Source organism: Labrus bergylta, chromosome 15 (assembly GCF_963930695.1).
Source record: "Labrus bergylta chromosome 15, fLabBer1.1, whole genome shotgun sequence".
NCBI lineage: Eukaryota > Metazoa > Chordata > Actinopteri > Labriformes > Labridae > Labrus > Labrus bergylta.
In genome coordinates this window covers 3127552-3145613 of record NC_089209.1, presented here as the reverse complement: position 1 = coordinate 3145613, position 18062 = coordinate 3127552, and the positions used below count along the sequence as shown (strand labels likewise).

At 44.5% G+C, this 18062-nt stretch overlaps 1 protein-coding gene across 5 annotated transcripts in view; it reads right to left on the bottom strand.

The window, feature by feature from the left end:
* The window catches only part of myt1la (myelin transcription factor 1-like, a), a 79604-nt gene that overhangs the window by 19703 nt on the left and 41839 nt on the right, over positions 1-18062 (bottom strand). For 4 of the 5 annotated variants that reach the window (XM_065963671.1, XM_065963673.1, XM_065963672.1 and 1 more), the window contains exons 7-13: positions 15826-16459; positions 14539-14960; positions 11637-11771; positions 7971-8061; positions 5507-5617; positions 3985-4205; positions 289-590 (exon numbers count right to left, since the gene is read on the bottom strand). In XM_065963671.1, the coding sequence (XP_065819743.1) occupies positions 289-590; positions 3985-4205; positions 5507-5617; positions 7971-8061; positions 11637-11771; positions 14539-14960; positions 15826-16459 (1916 nt within the window). The remainder of the gene's footprint in view (positions 1-288; positions 591-3984; positions 4206-5506; positions 5618-7970; positions 8062-11636; positions 11772-14538; positions 14961-15825; positions 16460-18062) is intronic. The other variant, XM_065963675.1, reaches the window with a different exon arrangement.

Below are 18062 nucleotides of genomic sequence, written 5' to 3'. Positions count from 1 at the left end.
TCACACACCCAAGCCCTTGCAGAGAGCTCCAAATACAAGTCCTCAGCACCAAATAATAGCTCACTTGTTGTGTTTTATTAACTGTATTTCTATCCATCATCCATCCAGGAGGAAGATCGACACCACAAAAAGAGACTGAACATGACCTTAGAACTATAAGTTATGTACAGTATATCCTTTACAAATCCATAGAAAGGCATGATAAATAGTGCACTCTTTCTTCCCTCCTACCATTTAGTGTACAACGTGTCTAAAAGCAGGTGTTGCCGTGTTGGTGCGTCAGTCTACCTGTGTCAGCAGGTCCTGGGGTTTCCCTCCCAGAGCGTGTGGGAGCTCCCTGCACCTCGTCGACAGGTTCAGGATGGCCGTGGCAGCCATGTGCGCCGCCTCCATGTCGTGGGTGTAGTCGAAGCTGCTCTTACTGCAGGTGCTGCTGGCGCTGCTCCCCCCTCCTCCTCCTCCTCCTCCCCCACCCCCGCCTCCTCCCCCTCCTCCGCCTCCTCCTCCACAGCTCAGGCTGCTGCTGCTGCTGGGAGCGTAGCTGCTGGTCGTGCTGCTGGCCGGGCTCGACGTCTTACAGTAGCGCTTGGCTGTGGGGAGGTACACACACACACACACACACACACACACACACACACACACACACACACACACACACACATAAGCGTGTTTGATTTATTAGATTGATGCTGGCGTTCGGCCAAACTGAGCAGCAGATGGATTGTTATGGAGGATCAAAAAAAAAAAAGAAGTTTGGTTGCTTTTAAAATAAGCAAAAACCAGACAGTCTGACGAGGAGTGATAGAAAGTGGAAGAGTGGGGACTTTCTGAATTAACACAAAAAAACATCAATTAATCAAGCCAATGAACAAATACTGTCTGCAAAGCCTGAGTTATCATCTGAGTCTGAGCCCCAGAGAGCCATTGTTGTTTTAAAAACTATTAACAACACATCATTGAGTCTGGCCGTCTCACTGGGTGACATATTCCTTTATACACCAAGAACACACGACACGTTTATTCTGACCTAATCACACACACACGCATACACACACACACACACATACACACACACACACACCATCCTGATACCCCAAAAAGTCTAAGCACTAATTATGAATTACTCAGTTTTTAAAAACCTGCGGGGGGGGGGGCAGCTACTTTAGGAACTTCTTAACTTTGTATTCAAATGACATATTTGAGGATATATGTCAAAAGACGACGGTGACAATGCCACTTATAGATATCAAGCGGTAACCTCTGATGTTGAAAAATGAAGCCAATGTCCTGCAAATCCTGCAGTTCGCCGAGTGTCCACTAGAGGCTGGCTGCAGGAACACCGGAAGTCACATACACACCACAGGCAAAAAAAGTCTGATACAAAAAACTAAATACTGTGCAGGGGGTGAATATTTTTAAACGGCTCTGTTTTGATTTTCTGAACGATACGTGTTATCCATAACTAGGCGCGTAGCTGACCTGATTGACAGGTGGGTGCGATGTAACGGTTTGTCAGGAGGCTTAAAACCCGCCTCAGCTCTCAGCTTGTCGTTTGGTTAGCAGCTCTTTGTAATGGCTGCACAAAAACACAGCAACAGTAAAAGGCACTATCTCAGCTATTTTTACTCTTTGAGTCAAAGCCAGTGTAACATCAGAATTGAGTCAGTTTTATAGATTATATAAGCATTGATATTCTAAAAGGAGATAAAAAGGAGAGGCCTAGATTTGTAGTTTACAGTGATGTAGCCAGGGGAGTAGCTATATGCTAAGGTTTCCTGGAAGCTATTAGCCACTTCTTAGCTAATATAAGAATTGATTGTATTCAAAGGCACATTGGGAGAGGCACAGCTTTTAGCTTTAGAAATGTTAATGCTCGTGGAAGCTGATTTTGGGGCTTTCCATATCTTTATGTAGAGACAGCAGAGTGGACAGAGTTGTAAATCAGGGATCGAGAGAGAGAGTGGGGAACAACATGTGGGGAAGGAGCCACAGGTCTGATTTGATCCTGGACACCTGAAGGACCACAGCCTCTATACGTTGGGGCGCACGCACCAACCACTAGGCTTCCGGCGTCCCCCATGTTAGTGGTAGCTAATGGACTTTTCTAGTCTTCTGACCACTGATGGTAGAGGCTGCTGTGTCCATCAGAAGTAACTAATACCATTCATACACCACCAACCAAGCAGTGGGAGCAACTTGGGGTTAAGTGTTTTACCCGAGGACACATCGGACATGTAGCGACCAACTCTACCAACTGAGCCACTGCCGCTATCAAATATGTTGTTTTGGTGATGATGAATCCCAAAGTAGGAAAGTAAAAATAAATCCTTTCATTTCATTTCATTCATTGATTTCGTTTGGAACAAAGAAGAAGCCTGTTATCGTTTTGCTTGAAGCATTTGAGCCCCTGCACTGAGCATTACGTCAGAAACTTGGCCGCTTGTATCAATACGGTGAACGGCATACAGAGCAGAGGAGATTATACTCCGACTAAAAACACTGCAGGATCTGGTCTTTTCATGAGATTTTGAACGAGAAAAAAAACAAAAAAAACAAAAGGAGACAAAAAGAGTCGAAGCAAAAAATAAGAGAATAAAAAAGAGAGGGAAGAGCATGGACAATGAGAGGGGGGAGAAAGTGGTAATGATTGGGTGCTGCTGCTGCTGCTGTGGTGGTTGAATCAAGACTCGGCAGTGAAGCTGACGGAGGGAGGGAGTCGTGATGAAGGGGAGCGCAGACACCTCGTCTAAAAAACCTCCCTCTTGCCTGCGTCTCACTAATGGCTCCCAGCCAAAGAAGCAGGGCTCGCCTCCATTATCTCTCTCCGGTTTTCACAATCCCTCCATCTGCACCTCCTCCCCTCCCTCCCTCTCTCCATCCCCTCCGTCCTCCGCTCAGAGGAGGCAGGCTCTTAGCTTTGGCATTTCCATAACTCTGCTCGGCTCTCACTCTAGCCATGTGGAGAGGCGGAAAACACCGGCGCTTTTCAGCTCTCTAACAAAGAGAATACACTGAGTATACTGAGCATGTGTGAGTGTGTGTGTGTGTGTGTGTGTGTGTGTGTGTGTGTTGTGGAGCTTTTATCGTCAAGCACAAAATGTTCTGCCTAGAATAGGGTAATGAACACAAGTCCCCTATAGAGGCTTTTTCTTGCACGTTTATATCCTTAAAAAGACAAATGAGTAGCAGGATGTCTGTTTTCATTCACCTGTTTTTTGTCATTTAAATGTTTTTAAAAGTTTGCCACAGTTGAAGGAATCTCCATTTTTCATATCAACCATTTTGCATCCCCACTGTGTCCAAACAGGCTGGAAATAATGGCTGAAAGATGTTTAAGAAAGCCTTTTAACTTACAGGACATCCCCCAAAAGGTCAGATTCTGGTGCTTTCAGTGCGCCATTTGGCATCCCTTATTCAAGCGATACACAAATTTGGAATAAAAAATACAATTGCCAGACGTGCTAATGATTAAATGCAAGTCATTTAAATGTTTTTTTAAAGTTTGAAACAGTTAAAGGAATTGTGGGTCAATGAGAAAACATACAGGAAGGACATAACTAATCATATTCTGGTGGATCGCAAGACTGACTGGTTCAGGATTGGGAGTAATGCAGGCGTTGTGCCGCACCGTCGTGGTGGAGAGGGAGCTAAGGCAAAGCTCTCGATTTACCGCTCGCCATCCCAACCCTCCCCTATTTTCACAAGCTTTGGGTAGTGACCAAAAAAACGAGATTGTAGATACAAGTGGCCGATATGAGTTTCGTCTGAGGGGTGTCTGAGCTTAGAGATAAAAGTGAGGAGCATGGACGGATGGATGGATGGATGTTTTTCAAGTGATCTGACTTCCTACTTGTTGAAATTCCAATGTACTTGATACTCTGTGACATAATTATTATTTCCATCAGTGAGCCCCATAATAGAAGCAATAAATGTCTGTAAACAAGAAAATCACACCTCCTTCTAGAACAAAGGTCATAATTTTACCATCATATCCCTTGGGTGACGTGTCTCGTCCGTGGTGGGACTTGGTTGTCGGGCCTCTCTTTCCGTAGCCGCCATGCTGGCCGTCGTAGCCGCTGTAGTCGTAGCTGGTCTTTGAGTATTTTTCCAGCTCCTTAGCCAGGTTGGACCTCGGCGTGCTGGTGGGAACGTTGTTTTTGTAGCCGTACTGAGGGATCTCCAGCTGCTTGACGAAACACATCGGCCTGGAAGAAGACAAAAGGAACAAGAGGTCAGTTTTGGACTGCACCATTCAGCATCCCTTTGCTGAAAATAAAAAAGTGTTTCATAATATTTGCAGCATCATTTGAAATGCATCACAAGCCAGTTAAAAAAAGGCAACAGGAAGTATACTTTTATGTGTTCGTACAGCTTGTAAAATGTGCTTTAGATCCACTACACTGTTTGGAATCCTTGATTTTAGAGACATAACAAGGAAAAGTCACTCTTTCTTGGGGGGATCTTTCTGAGAGGCTTCTTGGTGGTAACTGCACTTTTGTGTTTCCCCCGAGTAGGTTTACATTTCTTTAATCAGTTGCTACTTCAAAGACCACATCTAATCGTGTTCCCAGCTCTGTAAACAACCAGGAAGAGCCGTTACTTTGGGCCTTGTATGCTGGTTATTTGCTGGCTACTTGGCATCCCTTTTTCCATGAATCTGCATTTTGCATATCAGCCATTTTGCATCCCCAATGTGTCCGAACAGGCTGGAAATAATGGTTGAAAGAAAGCCTTTTAACTTACAGGACATCCCCCAAAAGGTAAGATTCTGGTGCTTTTAGTGCACCATTTGGCATCCCCAGTGTATACGAAAAGGCTGGAGATAATGGCCAAAGGCTGTTTAAGAATGCCTCTTAACTTTGAAGACAGTGCACCATTTGGCATCCCTTATTCAAAGGATACACACATTTGGAATAAAAAATTAATTTCCCATAACATTGTGTCACAGAGCGGAGTCTTATAGGTGGAAAAAGAAGCTCCTCTATCACTGCACCATTAAGAACCCCCCTTAAGATTCCCTGATCTGTGACCATTTTGGATTATCTTGCAACATTCAAATTTCCTTACAGATATTTTACAGCTGTTAGGCGTGCATGGCGGACTTTCTGACTACCTAGAATAGGCAAATATACCGGGTATACGTGCTAATGAGTCACTGCACCATTTTGCATCCTTGATTTAGAGACAAATGAAAATGAAAAGATGTTGAAACTATCTTTGCTTGTGTAACTTTTCTTAAAGAGAAAAGCTCAAGTTTTTCTTCATTACAAAGCTTCCCCAGCTCTTTATGGCACACATGACGTGTATTCACCATTGTGAGGATTTCAGTTCACCATTTAGCGTCCATGTTTTAACACAACACCCAAAGCTATGAAGGCGATAATAAAGATTCTAAATCTCTAATACATATGTAAGAATGAGAGTTAGTGAAACATGCCAGAACGCAAAACTTAAAACAAAAAATACTGAATCTCTGATCTGATTCTGCAATCAGAGAGGGCGGTACCTGAGGACACGATCTGACGTCTGATTGGTCTTGATGCCGGTCTCGGTCGTGTGGCTCTTCTCGTGGACCTTCGCCATCTTCTCTGCAGCAGCGATGGGACAGCCGGACAGACTGGAGGAGGAGGGAGGGGGAGACAGCACACGACCTGGTTACATACTGTACTTTTCACACACACACACACACACACACACCAAACACATAGCATCTGGCTCTGAATAAAGAGCAGTTCAGCTGTCAGTAACAGAAGTTCAGAATGAATTATGGATTCAAAATGGCCTACTTTATGAAGACTGCATTACTGGTTTCCTGACTGATGGTTTTGAGTGACTGTCCAGACAAGTTTTGACTCGATTTAAAACTGAATAACATGTTTTTTGGCTGTTGGACATGTTGGTCTTTTGTCTGTCAAACAGATCGATAATTTCAAGATATTTTTGCTGCGAAGACATGTAGTCCTTACTTTGGCCACGCTCTTTGAATCGGATCTTAATAAAGCTAGTTTTGATTGGACGGTAGGTGGTTTATGAAGACTTTAGAAGTCCCTGACCAGGTGTTTCTGGTGTGAATTTTGGGGTAAACTGAAGCAAATGAACTGAGACAGCCTTTCCCAGTGTCTGTGAAATCAGGGAAACTCCTAATCACCTTAAACGCAGCGGGAGCGACATTATTAGAAACACACAGACTGATGTAGAAGGCATGAGAGGAGTGTGTGACAGATCAGCACGGCGGCGATGGAGGCTGCTGCTGCTGTGGCTGCAGCTTCGAAGGCGTTTCCATGGTGACTGCCACACATGAAAGCTGTGTGAGCTGGTAGCTAACAGTAGCTAAGCTAGCTTGCTGGTGCTTTTTTTCCCCCCAGTCTCCCAAAGGAGCTGTGCTACATAACACACCCTGCAGCCACGTCTGAGCGAGTGTGTGCGTGTGTGTGTGTGTGTGTGTGCGTGTGTGCTTCTCTGTCTGCCAGCGCACGTGTGCTGCTGTCTGTGAGCTAATTGTGAGTGTGAGTGTCTCGCTGTGAGTGTGTGTGTGAGTGTGAATGTGTTTTCCTGCAGGATTGTGTGTGCATGAAGCAGTGTGTACGTCTGAGGCTCGACGTGTGTGAGGAAACGAGTGCAAATCCTAATCACGTTACATAATTCAAAAATAGGCTTGTGCGTGTGTTTGTGTGTGTTTCCCCACATGTGATGCTCAGCTCTGTGTGTGAAACAGCTGAAGTGCTGAAGTGATGCAGACACACCTTCAGCTCAAATGTGACGACATTTTAATTAAATCCTCTTTTTCCCATGTGTCTAAACCTGGGGATGTTCTAGTGTTTTTTGCAGGATATCAGCAGAATCAGAGACACATTTTGATAAAAGACTGTGCAGCAACGTTTCTTACGAGGACTCATATACACCTTTGTAAAATGTTGGTCAACGACTCTCTTAGAGACCAAGACCTCAAATATGAGGGTTGATGTGCAACAAGCAAATTACAAGGTGACTACTGGGACTTGACATCTCAAACTTTGACTTACAGCTTGGGTCATGTTTTGGCACTCTCGAAAGCTTTGAAAGGAAAAAGTCCCAATGTTGCTTTGTCTAACAGTCTGAATGACTCGCAACTTAATTTAAAGAGGACATATTATCCCCCTTCTCCATCTTTTCAAACAGTCCCCTGTGGTCTAAATGAAACATCTGTGCTGTGCTTTGGTCAAAATATAACATGAATCAAGCACCAGAGGAGGTTTGTGACCCTGTATAAACCAGCTCTCTCAGAACGCTCCGTTTGGGTGTGTGTGTCTCTTTAAATGTAATGCCCCCCCCTGAGTTTTCCCCGTAGACATCACTCCTCTGTAGCGAGAATAAAAGTTTTGCACTAGTCTGGGGATGGAGTCCATAGGTGGAGATACCAGGGGAGGGGAGGGGATTTTTTTTTTTTTTTACCAGAATCCCACTGTGACATCACAAGGAGAGCACATTTGAAACAGAGCATTTTTCTCTGTGTTGTAAGATTTATGCAGACCACAAACAAAGGACTGGATGGATTTATTTCACATTTTGTGGGTCAGTAGACTCTCAGGTTACCCAAATATATGTTCAGAAACACTGTCCAAGTGGATTTTTCAGAATATGTCCCCTTTAAAATGTCTTATTTAGACTTGGGACTTGACCCTTGTTATAAGACACTCAATAGAAAAACTCATATTTTGTCCGATGGGGATTATGATGACGATGTCATCTTCTGCATCATCAACATGTAAAGCTGGGAGTAATTCATGCAAATATGAGGACGCAAAAGTGTTGTTCTGCGCCTGAAGACGTGACAGTAGATCAGAAAATTCCTTTACAGGAGAATGCAGCTTAAAAAAGTTGATCTAAACTCCTCCCATCAATAAAAGAATGTCAGAAACAGTATTTGTGCTGTGAATGATTCCAGGTTCATGCTGCTGTTAGCGGCCCCCGGCTGACGCACGCTCACTCACCTGCGGTGCGAGTTCCTGTTGCTATTGACATGACCCCGTCCAGAGCAGCCAGGAGTGGGGCACTTTAAAACATTTTCATACATGGCAAGGACTTTGACAGACAGGAAAAGGTGAGAAAGACAGCGAGGGTTAGGAGCAGACAGGAGAGTTACCAGCTACGGCGGTTAGGCATGCAAAAGATGCACAAAGTTGCACGATAGATTGACAGTGATATGGGCCACTTCATTTCAGAAAAAGAGAAAGTAATGACCACTGCAACAAGTCAGTGCTACGATAATGTCCAGCGTGAAAGGATTATGTGTGAAAAGCAGGAAGAAGAAACAGCAACAAAACACCGTATATCATCCTATTAAGCAGCTCTAAAAGTTTGAGGGTCATTTCAGGAGAAGACCCTCCTACCCTCCCGGTAGGAAAGTTTTGAGTCGTAGGTTGCAACAACAAAAAATGACTTAAGTTTCAAAGTAAGGCATCATGCCATCACAAAGAACTCTGTGTTTCTAGTCATGTCTGCTCCGTGTAATCCTTTCCTGCTGGGGAAACACAAGTCTCATTTGCATTTTGATCAGCGCGCTCGTTTCATGAAATTTCATGAGACGAGAACATACTGGAAGCAAAAAGTTTTGTCATGCATTGTTAAGATCGGCCAATGACTCTGCAGATGGTGCAGGAACAACGTGCGAGCTGACGAGGGAACACATTTGCATGAGAAGAATTGAGTATAAAAAAAATAATAAGTTAGCGTTAAAGTATGAAAAAGCACTTTGTCTATGTTATTTATCTTCCTACAGTGAGGTTTAATTTGTTAAAGGTTGTACTTTCATTTTAAAGATGTTTAAACTACAGCTACACTGGGTTTGAATCTGACCTGTGGCTAATTTCCCGTACATCATTCCTCTCTCTTTCTCCATGATTTCCGACTCTATCCGCTGTCTTATCTCTAAAATAAAGGCATAAAAGCCCCAAAAATAAACCTTTAAAACCTCTCCTTTTAATGTTGTTTGACTGTAGTGTGTGTGTGTGTGTGTGTGTGTGACTAAAGCATGTTCCGATGTTTGCAGGTTTTTTCTCATGCACGTCCTTTTTGTACGTTTTTTGCAGCCAAGCAGGTGAAAGCACTCGATTGTTTTTCATGCTCTTCATGTTACATCAGCAGCACAGATACCGAAAACCAGACGCCAGGCAGGTGTGATGATGATGACGAAAGAAAAGAAAGCAAAGGAGGACGCAAACATTCAAGCACAGACCAAAAAAAAGAAACTTCTCTTTTTTGTTCCAGAGCAAACATGAGACGGCCGACTTTAAGCGTGTTTGTTCTATGAAGACAGCGTAACAACCACTCGTCTCTTCAGATACATAACGAGTTGATTTGCACAGGACAGAAGAGATCTGTCTTCAAAGTTCTTCATAGCTTTTTCGATTTTGCGATTGTTCTGCAGCAAATAACACTTTGCCTGTAATTCTCCTTACAACCACCAGGATTCAAAGTGTGTGGTTTGGAACGACAGCAAGCATGACGGTTCCTCTTCTTCTTCTTCTTCTTGTCTTTTCTGTTGTGAGAATTACTTTGGACTGGTTTTCATGAAGGGAAATGAGGAATGGTTTTAAGCTGTGTCTTTTTGATCCAGCAGATGTCGCCCTTGAGCACCAGCATGAAACCAAAACAACTCGCGCTGCATTGTTGTGTTAGCATGCTAATGCTAGCGATCTTTATTATGCTGGTATCTTCACACTGCATGTAAATTTACCTGAAATGAGCGTGATCTAGAAACACAGTTAAGCAGTGAGTACAGTATGTTATTCTTCTTTTCTCTAGTCCCTCAATTAAACAACTTTTATACAAGAGGGGAGGAGTCAGCCGGCCGTCCCGGCGATGTAAACAAAGTGAAGATAGGACTCTGAAAACTCTGAAAACATCACAGACAGTGGGACTCGGGTGTTACACCCATTGTAGACAGTCATGACTCACAGAGTTATTTTCAGAGGAGATACTTGATTTATATTACATTTAATCCTTTTAGGCCCTGACTCACCAAGCAGACGGCAATGAACTAGTGGTGACAAATGCTGCATGTGGCGTCGACTCACCTCCCGACCCTGTGTTGAGAGCTGGAGATTTTCCAGTCATGAAAACCAGTCTCTTTGCTCCCTAATGTCCGTCTCCTTCCTTTAATTCAAACTTCAGGTTAAGGCTAGCTGTTGTACTGAACTCTTATCCAACACACAATTAAATCCTCAGCTCCATCTGTAGCTTTTACCAAATCATTAAGAAGACCTCCGATAAAAACAAAGATAATAAGTCGTGCAGGACGATGCATGATTTGGGACAACTGACATGCAACACATCGTTCAAGATTCACAACTGCACAGTCCATCGAACAAGTCATTTCAGGTCTGAATGAGTTCCTTATTATTTGTTTTATTTCAGCAAGTTATGATTATCCTGTTTTTGCTTATTGACATTTTTCATCGAGGACTTTTGAAATGTCGGCCGTAACTTCACAGCGTCCGCTCCGATATCTGATTCTGATAGCTTTGATGCTAGCTCCTGCATTAGCCTCGCTGGTCTGTTGACTATGCACATCTGAAGCATTGGGAACTAGATTTTTCCTGCGTGACGTGTTGTCGGACATTTTTATAAACCGATAATAAAGCCTCGTTTTTGGCTAAGAAGCCACCATTGGTAAATCATTTTTGGGATGGTTAAATGTGAAAATCATAGATTTGGCGCACCAACGCAACTTTCCAGCATCTTGGTAAAATACTTTTCTGATTCTATTTTTTTTTTGGTTTTGATGTTAAGACAATTACACCTGGACGAGCAGAAATTGTTTGGGAGCATTATTCCAAAATACACAGGAGTAGTCACCTCCGTGGCTAGACTTGTTGTCACACCAGGCAGGCTAAAAAGCTATTTCGTTGGCATGACATTGTTGCATCACCATGGCTCTTGTAAGCTAACTGGTGGTAGCATAAGCTAACTTAAGGCCACGTTTAAACAACAACGATTTCAGGTGAAAACAGAAACCTTTGGTTGAGCTTCGGCTGTTCGTTCGGACGACAACGTGCCTGAAAATGCAGATTTTTATAAACTCTGGTTCCAGAGTGCAAACTTTTCAAACGGCACAGTTTCTGTCGCTGTCTAAATTGGGGGAAAAAAATAAACTACAAACTACAAAAACTACAAAAACAATGGCTGACTCCAGAGTCCTGTATGGGAAACTAACGTCTGGGCTTGAATCCCAGTGGACATTCTCTAGAAATGTAATATCTTTGCAGTTTAGGGTCACTTGGAGAAGCGACCCCACCTCCTCGTTTATGTTGGCGATTTTTGTATGTTTACACCTCACCGCTCTAGAACGAGTATGTGTGCATGTGCATGTTGATTCAAATGAAACTCACACCACCATCTACTGGTCTGGCATGTATACTACAGCATTTTAAGTTGTTTTTGCAGATCTATGTGCATCAAAACTTTGTTGTCAGAATCCCGTTTTCAGAGGATCGTTCTCGTGTAAACGTGGCCTCATTTTCTCAGCTGACCTTAATGGTTCAAGTCAGTTACCAATTGGGATTTGAAGGTGGATAATATTAGTGCTACGCTATCTTAAATGACTTGTCAGACTGCTTTTAAAACTGTGCAGCATGTCACCAGGCAGTGGGACCTACTCTCAGGAGGGACTCTGTCTTTGTGAGGACACCCGGACAGACTGCGATGGTGCGGGTATAGACCCGTAACATGCCCAGTCCCGTCACAACCCGGCGTCGGACACTTACTCTCCTTCTTATCTCCCCTGGAAGAGTCTGGAAAGAACAAGAGAGAAGAGACAAGAGAAGATGAGAGGGAGGTGGGGGTTTTGTGGACAGGAAAACCAGTGGCAGAGCGTGGACACTGATGGTTGTCACCAAATGTCATCGGCTGTGGAACCACACATGGCGCCACACTGGGCCGGTAGCCTAGCTCTTCATCCCTGCCAAGCAGATTTGTTTAGCAAGTCAAATAGGTCTTGCTTGATCAAGAAACAATAAAGCATCAAAGCTTCCAACGGCAAATAGCAGAACGCTCTTCTACATTACTGGAAAACAACCATGGATGACATTAAAGCCTCTCTCTCTCTTTAGACGGGCCGAGCGGAGAATCAGCTCCAGTTAAAAGCTCTTAGATCTGACATTTACACCTGGCATCGGCCTGACTTTGCCGTCTACGTTGAGACTCTCGATCATAATAAAAAACGTTCCTGTTTACTCCTGAATGCACCCTCCGCACTAATGAAGGTGATGTGAGTCTGCTGTGTGTCTGATGACTCCCTCTCTCTGTGGCGTTGGTCGGGGGTTGTTTTCTGAGCGGAGCTGGAGAGAAGTAGGCCGCGCAGAAAGCGTCCCACAGATGGATTTGCTCTCCTAACAGGCCGTGCAGATTGCCATTACTCATGCCTGACAAGCCGGCCGTCTGATGTTCCCACACCGGCCTATTTTAACAACATAAGCTGCTGTCAGTGGAAAAACCATGCTTCTGCAGAAAAAAAAAAAACTGTGCTGGTCCTGAATGCAGAAAATGAGACGCCATTATCTCAGCTGTGGACACGGAGAGAGCATCTCTGAAATAACACATCAGGATTTTAAACATGTTTTAAGAGCCGATATGTCCGAAAAACTCATTCAACCCAACGATGTGCACAGAAATGTTCCAACCTGGGAGGGAAAGACGGACTGTTAAAGTTGAAGTAGTTTTGTGTTTCTTTCTGCTGCTGCAGCGCTTTTTAGCCTCCGGCTGCTGAAATGTTGAGGGTTAGGATAAGTCAGGCAGACAGGATTTAAACCTCCTCCCTGCTGACCTGGGGGTCGGGTTTTTGGAGGTTAAAGCTGATTCAGGTCAAATGTGAGGCAGAGAGGTGATGTAAAGCTGGCAGAAAGTGGTGAAAAAAACATCATCAGATGACACATTTGAAGAAACGGCTCGAATCTGTAATACTTGTTGAAGAGAATAAAACATTCATTTTATTGATTTAACTTCACTTTATTGATTTAACTTCATATTGTGACTTCTGTAAATGTTTTACTTGTAACAGTTCATTATCTTTTTTTTTGCTGTGTAAAAGTTTCAGGAAGACTTGTGGGGGGGGCAGAACGCTGCAGGGCTGCCAGGGGAGGGCTGCTCTGCAGTGCCTGTTCAGACAGCAGATTCAAGCCGCGATATGAACGTGCCTGTGACATTTGTCCTTTAATCTGAATGTTGCAGATGGTGGGAAGACGTATTCCCACCTCTGTAACATCTTCAGAGATACTAACAGAGGCGTTCCAGAGGCGAGGCGGTAAGGAGCACCGCGCTGTGTGTGTGTGTGCATATCTGCCTGTATGTTTATGTGGAGCTCGCCCTGTGCAACGCTGAAACGCAATGTGAATTCACACACTGGGACACCAACATTACCCCATAACAGAATCAGTATGAAGGTACAAAGACGTGATGACAGCTGAGCTTAAACGGCTAACAGAAACTTGAAGCTGTTTCTTGAAATTCTTGGACTTATCACGTGATTTACAGAACAAGCCGTCTATAGCGCCCTCTGCAGACTTACTCCAACATACATTTACCTCATGATCTGAAACTTTATAGTAGTAGTATAAGTATAGTTTGGGCATCCAGAATTGTCAGACTATATGTGAGTTTTAAAATGGAGATTAACATAACAGTTCAAATTTAATGCTGTCCTGTTTTACGTTGTGAAATATAATTTTTGTTGTAAATTCAAAATTCAATAGTCTTTCATATCTTAGCTCAGCGCGAGTTACAGGCGGGTCATTTTATAGATTGAAGTAAATTAAAGCCAAGGTTATTAATTTGAGTTTTATTACAAAACTATACTGCAAAAAGTAAAATCTTAGTGAGTGTATTCCTCTACTTTTTAATTTTAAAAAGTCTTAAAATGAGATGTATCATCTAAATTAGTTTGCACATCTCATTTGAAAATCGGCTCTCTGCATTGGCAGATATTTTTTACTCATTACGATCAACACAGTCCTGATGTTTTGCTTTTTTGAAGAAGAAGATGTTTGTCTGGACTTGTTGGTTGAATGTGTCTTATAATAAGTGAATCGAGATACACTTGGTAAGATGTTTGTGTTTTTGCAGTGTTGGTTCAGTCGCTGTGGACAGTGTTGTTGTTTCAATGATGCAAAGCTACACACAGCCTGAATGGTTATCTTAAGAAGTCGAGTCGGGGATGAAAATAGCCCTGGCATGAAAAATACCTCTCAGACAACACTTCCTGCTTCCTAGAGGTGAAAATATCTGAGCATAAAAAATCACTTGGATGAAGAACAAAAGTGGGAAAAACTCTCATTTCAGATGTTTTGTTAAAGTGGGAAGCTAAAAAAAAAACAGAAAATATTAAAGTTGTAAACACTCGATGTGTCTGACACAATATTTAGTTTGTGCTATACCGCTCACAAGTCGTTCATTTTCCATAAAGAACCGATAAGGAGACTTCACAACCTCACAACTTTGCTGAGCACAGATCGATACTGACACAGCGCGGGTCAGTGTGTGTGTAGGTTTTTTCCTGCGGCTTACCTTTAGGGTAGTACGCCCTCTTCAACCCGTCGTGGTGCATCCTGGACTTGCGTTCCTCTGCGGAGCTGCTCAGCCTCGGGCTGTGCTCGCCGTGGCCGCGGTGGTGATGGTGGTGGTGATCCCGGCGAGGGAACGTGTGCTCCGAGGCCATCCGGTCCCTCATGACCTTCGCCCTCTCTGACTCCAGAGCGATGGCCTTCTCCAGCAGCGACAGATTCCCCTTGGCCATGTCGAAGGTCTCGTCTGAGCGGTCGGACGCCACCGACGTGGTGTCCTCGTCACCCTCCTGGCTGCAGCTGGTCGGGTAGCCGCGGGACGCCGGGCTCAGCTGCTCCTCCAGCTTCATCAGGTTCACCATGTCGGAGTAGCTGCGCTCAAGAGAGCGGGGCTCCCCCTGTGCACCCTGCTGACAGCTGTCGTACCTGAGAGGTGAGCAGGAGACAAAATGACCACCAGCGTCCTGCACAATACTCAGAATTCTGTTTTTTTTTTTGCAGGATAAAAGGACCGTTTGGTTTTCTGCACAAGGGTCACAAGAGCCCCAAACTCTCAGTTTCTTCTGTGGTTGTCAGGTGATGTAAATATGCAACAATTTGAAGAGACAGAAAATTGAAAAGCCTGTGCTGCATCTCCGCAGAGTGTTCAATGGCTGCAGCGACTTTCCCTAAACTCTTCTTTCCCTCAACGCTCTGGGCCAATCACGTGACTGTTAAACCTCAAATGCAACAAGTCTGGAAACTCTCAAATTAAAGATGATTTCCAAGCAATATTGTAAAGGGTCACAAACCAAAGTTAAAGGCTTTATATGTGATGTTTTGATCCAGCAGATGTCGCCCTTTAGCACCAGCATGAAACCAAAACAACTCGCGCTGCATTGTTGCGTTAGCATGCTAATGCTAGTGATCTTTATCATGCTGGTATCTTCACACTGCATGTAAATTTACCTGAAATGAGCGTGATCTAGAAACACAGTTAAGCAGTGAGTACAGTATGTTATTCTTCTTTTCTCTAGTACCTCAATTAAACAACTTTTATACGCGAGGGAAGGAGTCAGCCGGCCGTCCCGGCGATGTAAACAAAGTGAAGATAGGACTCTGAAAACTCTGAAAACATCACAGACAGTGGGACTCGGGTGTTACACCCATTGTAGACAGTCATGACTCACAGAGTTATTTTCAGAGGATAGACTTGATTTCTATTATATTTAAGTGTGAAAAATCACATATGAAGACTTTAAGTACTTTACTTATTGGCTTAAAAGAATAAAACGACTCAGAGGTTGGGTACCTGTTCAGGTGATGCATCAGCTGCTGGTCTGTCGGGTTGTGGAGTTGGTGGTGGAGGGCGTGCAGGGCGGGGCGATCGGACGGCTGCGTCTCGCTCAGTTTCCGAGCGAGATCGAAGCACTGGTTCCTCAAACACTCCAGGCTGCTGAGACACACCTCCTCCTCGCTCTCGTCCGCCCGAACCCTGCTGACCCTCCCGTTGGCGTGGCAGCCGGCGTCCACCATGGCCCCGTCCGGGTAACCGTCCTCGGGCAGCATGGCGCCGTGACCCTGCGCCAGGAGCTTCAGGGAATCCACCGTCTCCCTGACGACGTCGCTGTCCAGATCCACGCTCAGCTCGCCCTTCCTGTCGCCCCGCTCGCTGCCGTCGTCGTCGTCCTCGTCGTCATCGTCCTCGTCTTCTCCCGCGCTGTTGGACGAGTTGCTGTTCATCTCGGACTCCGTCATGGCCTGGTAGGCGGCGTCCTCTGCGATCTTTCCCAGGTTCAGGAGCGACTTGGCGACCAGCTCGTCGTAGTTCTCGTACTCCTCTCCGGTGGCGTTCCCGGCGCCGATGTTGCAGCTGTTGTTGTTGTTGTCGTCCTTCTGGAGGGGGAGGAGCTTTGATTGTCCACTGGGTTTGTAGTGGTTCTCTACTGCGGGGAAACAAAAAAGAACAAACGTCTCACCAAACAACACAGAACACATCTCAAACCTCGGCCAGGAAACACAAACAGGAAGTGAGTAAATTTTGTAGATTAGAAACCATCTGTTCAAATCCTGCAGATGAATCAATCACATGTTTCTGAATACAATGAGACACACCGCCCCCCCCTCATAATTATGATCATGCATTAAACACATAACCCAGAGCCGAGCCGAGCAGCGCTCAGTTGATTTTGGGGACAGAGACGACGAATGAGAGCGGAGGAATTAAGAAAAGGATGGCGTTTGAGGTGCTCCGATTCAGGGAGCCATAAATATTCTCAGGAGGAGCAGCCGAGGCGGAGCGCATGTGACAAGTCCGCCGAGACGAGGAGGCAAGCAGTGGGGGGGGGGGAGAGAGTTAATAACTCAGCAGAGCTCCTCAACTGATTATTCGCAAGGCGCTGTCAGAAGCGATTGAGGACACGGGGGGTGTTGAGGGGAGTTGATCGAGGGACATTTTGTTGGAGAGAAAGAGAAAGAGAGAGAGAGAAGAGCGTCTGGTTGGCCAGAGATCCTGCTCGTCATCTTCCTCTTCTCAGACTGCAGATCTAAAAACACAAGACTGACTCCAGGTTGACCCAAAAACTGGATGGAACAGGAGTCCAGCTTTTTGAACTGAATCTGCATCATCTCTGGATTTGTCTCATTAGGATTATCAAGAAAACATGCACAACACTTTTCTGGGACAAAATCTTGACCCCGAGTTTCCCCGGAATCTTTCCTGCCAGCCTCCTTGTAAAAGTTGGGTTGAGCTGATGTGTGAACGCAGCCGGTACAAGTCAGAAAAAAGTCAGTGAAGATGCTTCATACTGTTTTCTGCAGTATGTTCATTTAAACTGAATTGTTGTTGTTTGTGTCTAATTGAATGTAGATGTACATGTTCATCCTGGATATCTTGAAACATTATGACCGCAGCGTCCTTTCCTTTCCATGTCGTGCCTCCTCAGACTTGATCTCCTGAATTTGTAGGAGTGCATGTGTTCCAGACCCGTCCTCCAACAATAAATATTATCAGCACTTTGTTGGTATTTTCCTAAAAAAGTGACCTCATGTGACCGGGTCAATCAATCATCAGTGCAGAGATTCTATGAGGAAATCCTTACCCCCAATTCATTAAGATTCCACCTAAAAATCAAATACATTCTTCAATCATGCCATTATTAGAGTTTTAGTGAAATTGCATGGTAGTAATAAAGCCTCTGCACCCACACTCGGACATTTTTTTTTAGAGATTCACACTTTTCACACCCGGCTGCGGGTGTGCTGCCGTCTGATCTGATTGTCATCATTCTGGAGGATCTCTGTGTAAATATTTGGTTTTCCACACCTGGCAGAGCTGTGCCTCAGAAGCAAAGGAAGAAGTATTTTAAAAAAACTCAAGGAGAAGAAGAAGAAGAAGAAGAAGAAGTGCCTGTCGTCGAGTCAGGGACAGCTCTACATCAATCATCTCCGACCAAAAGTCATCAATAGTTTCTACACGCTCTGCTTTTCCCCTAAACCCCCCTCACCGTGCAGATCAATTCAGGTTGCACTTTGAGTAACAGCACTTAC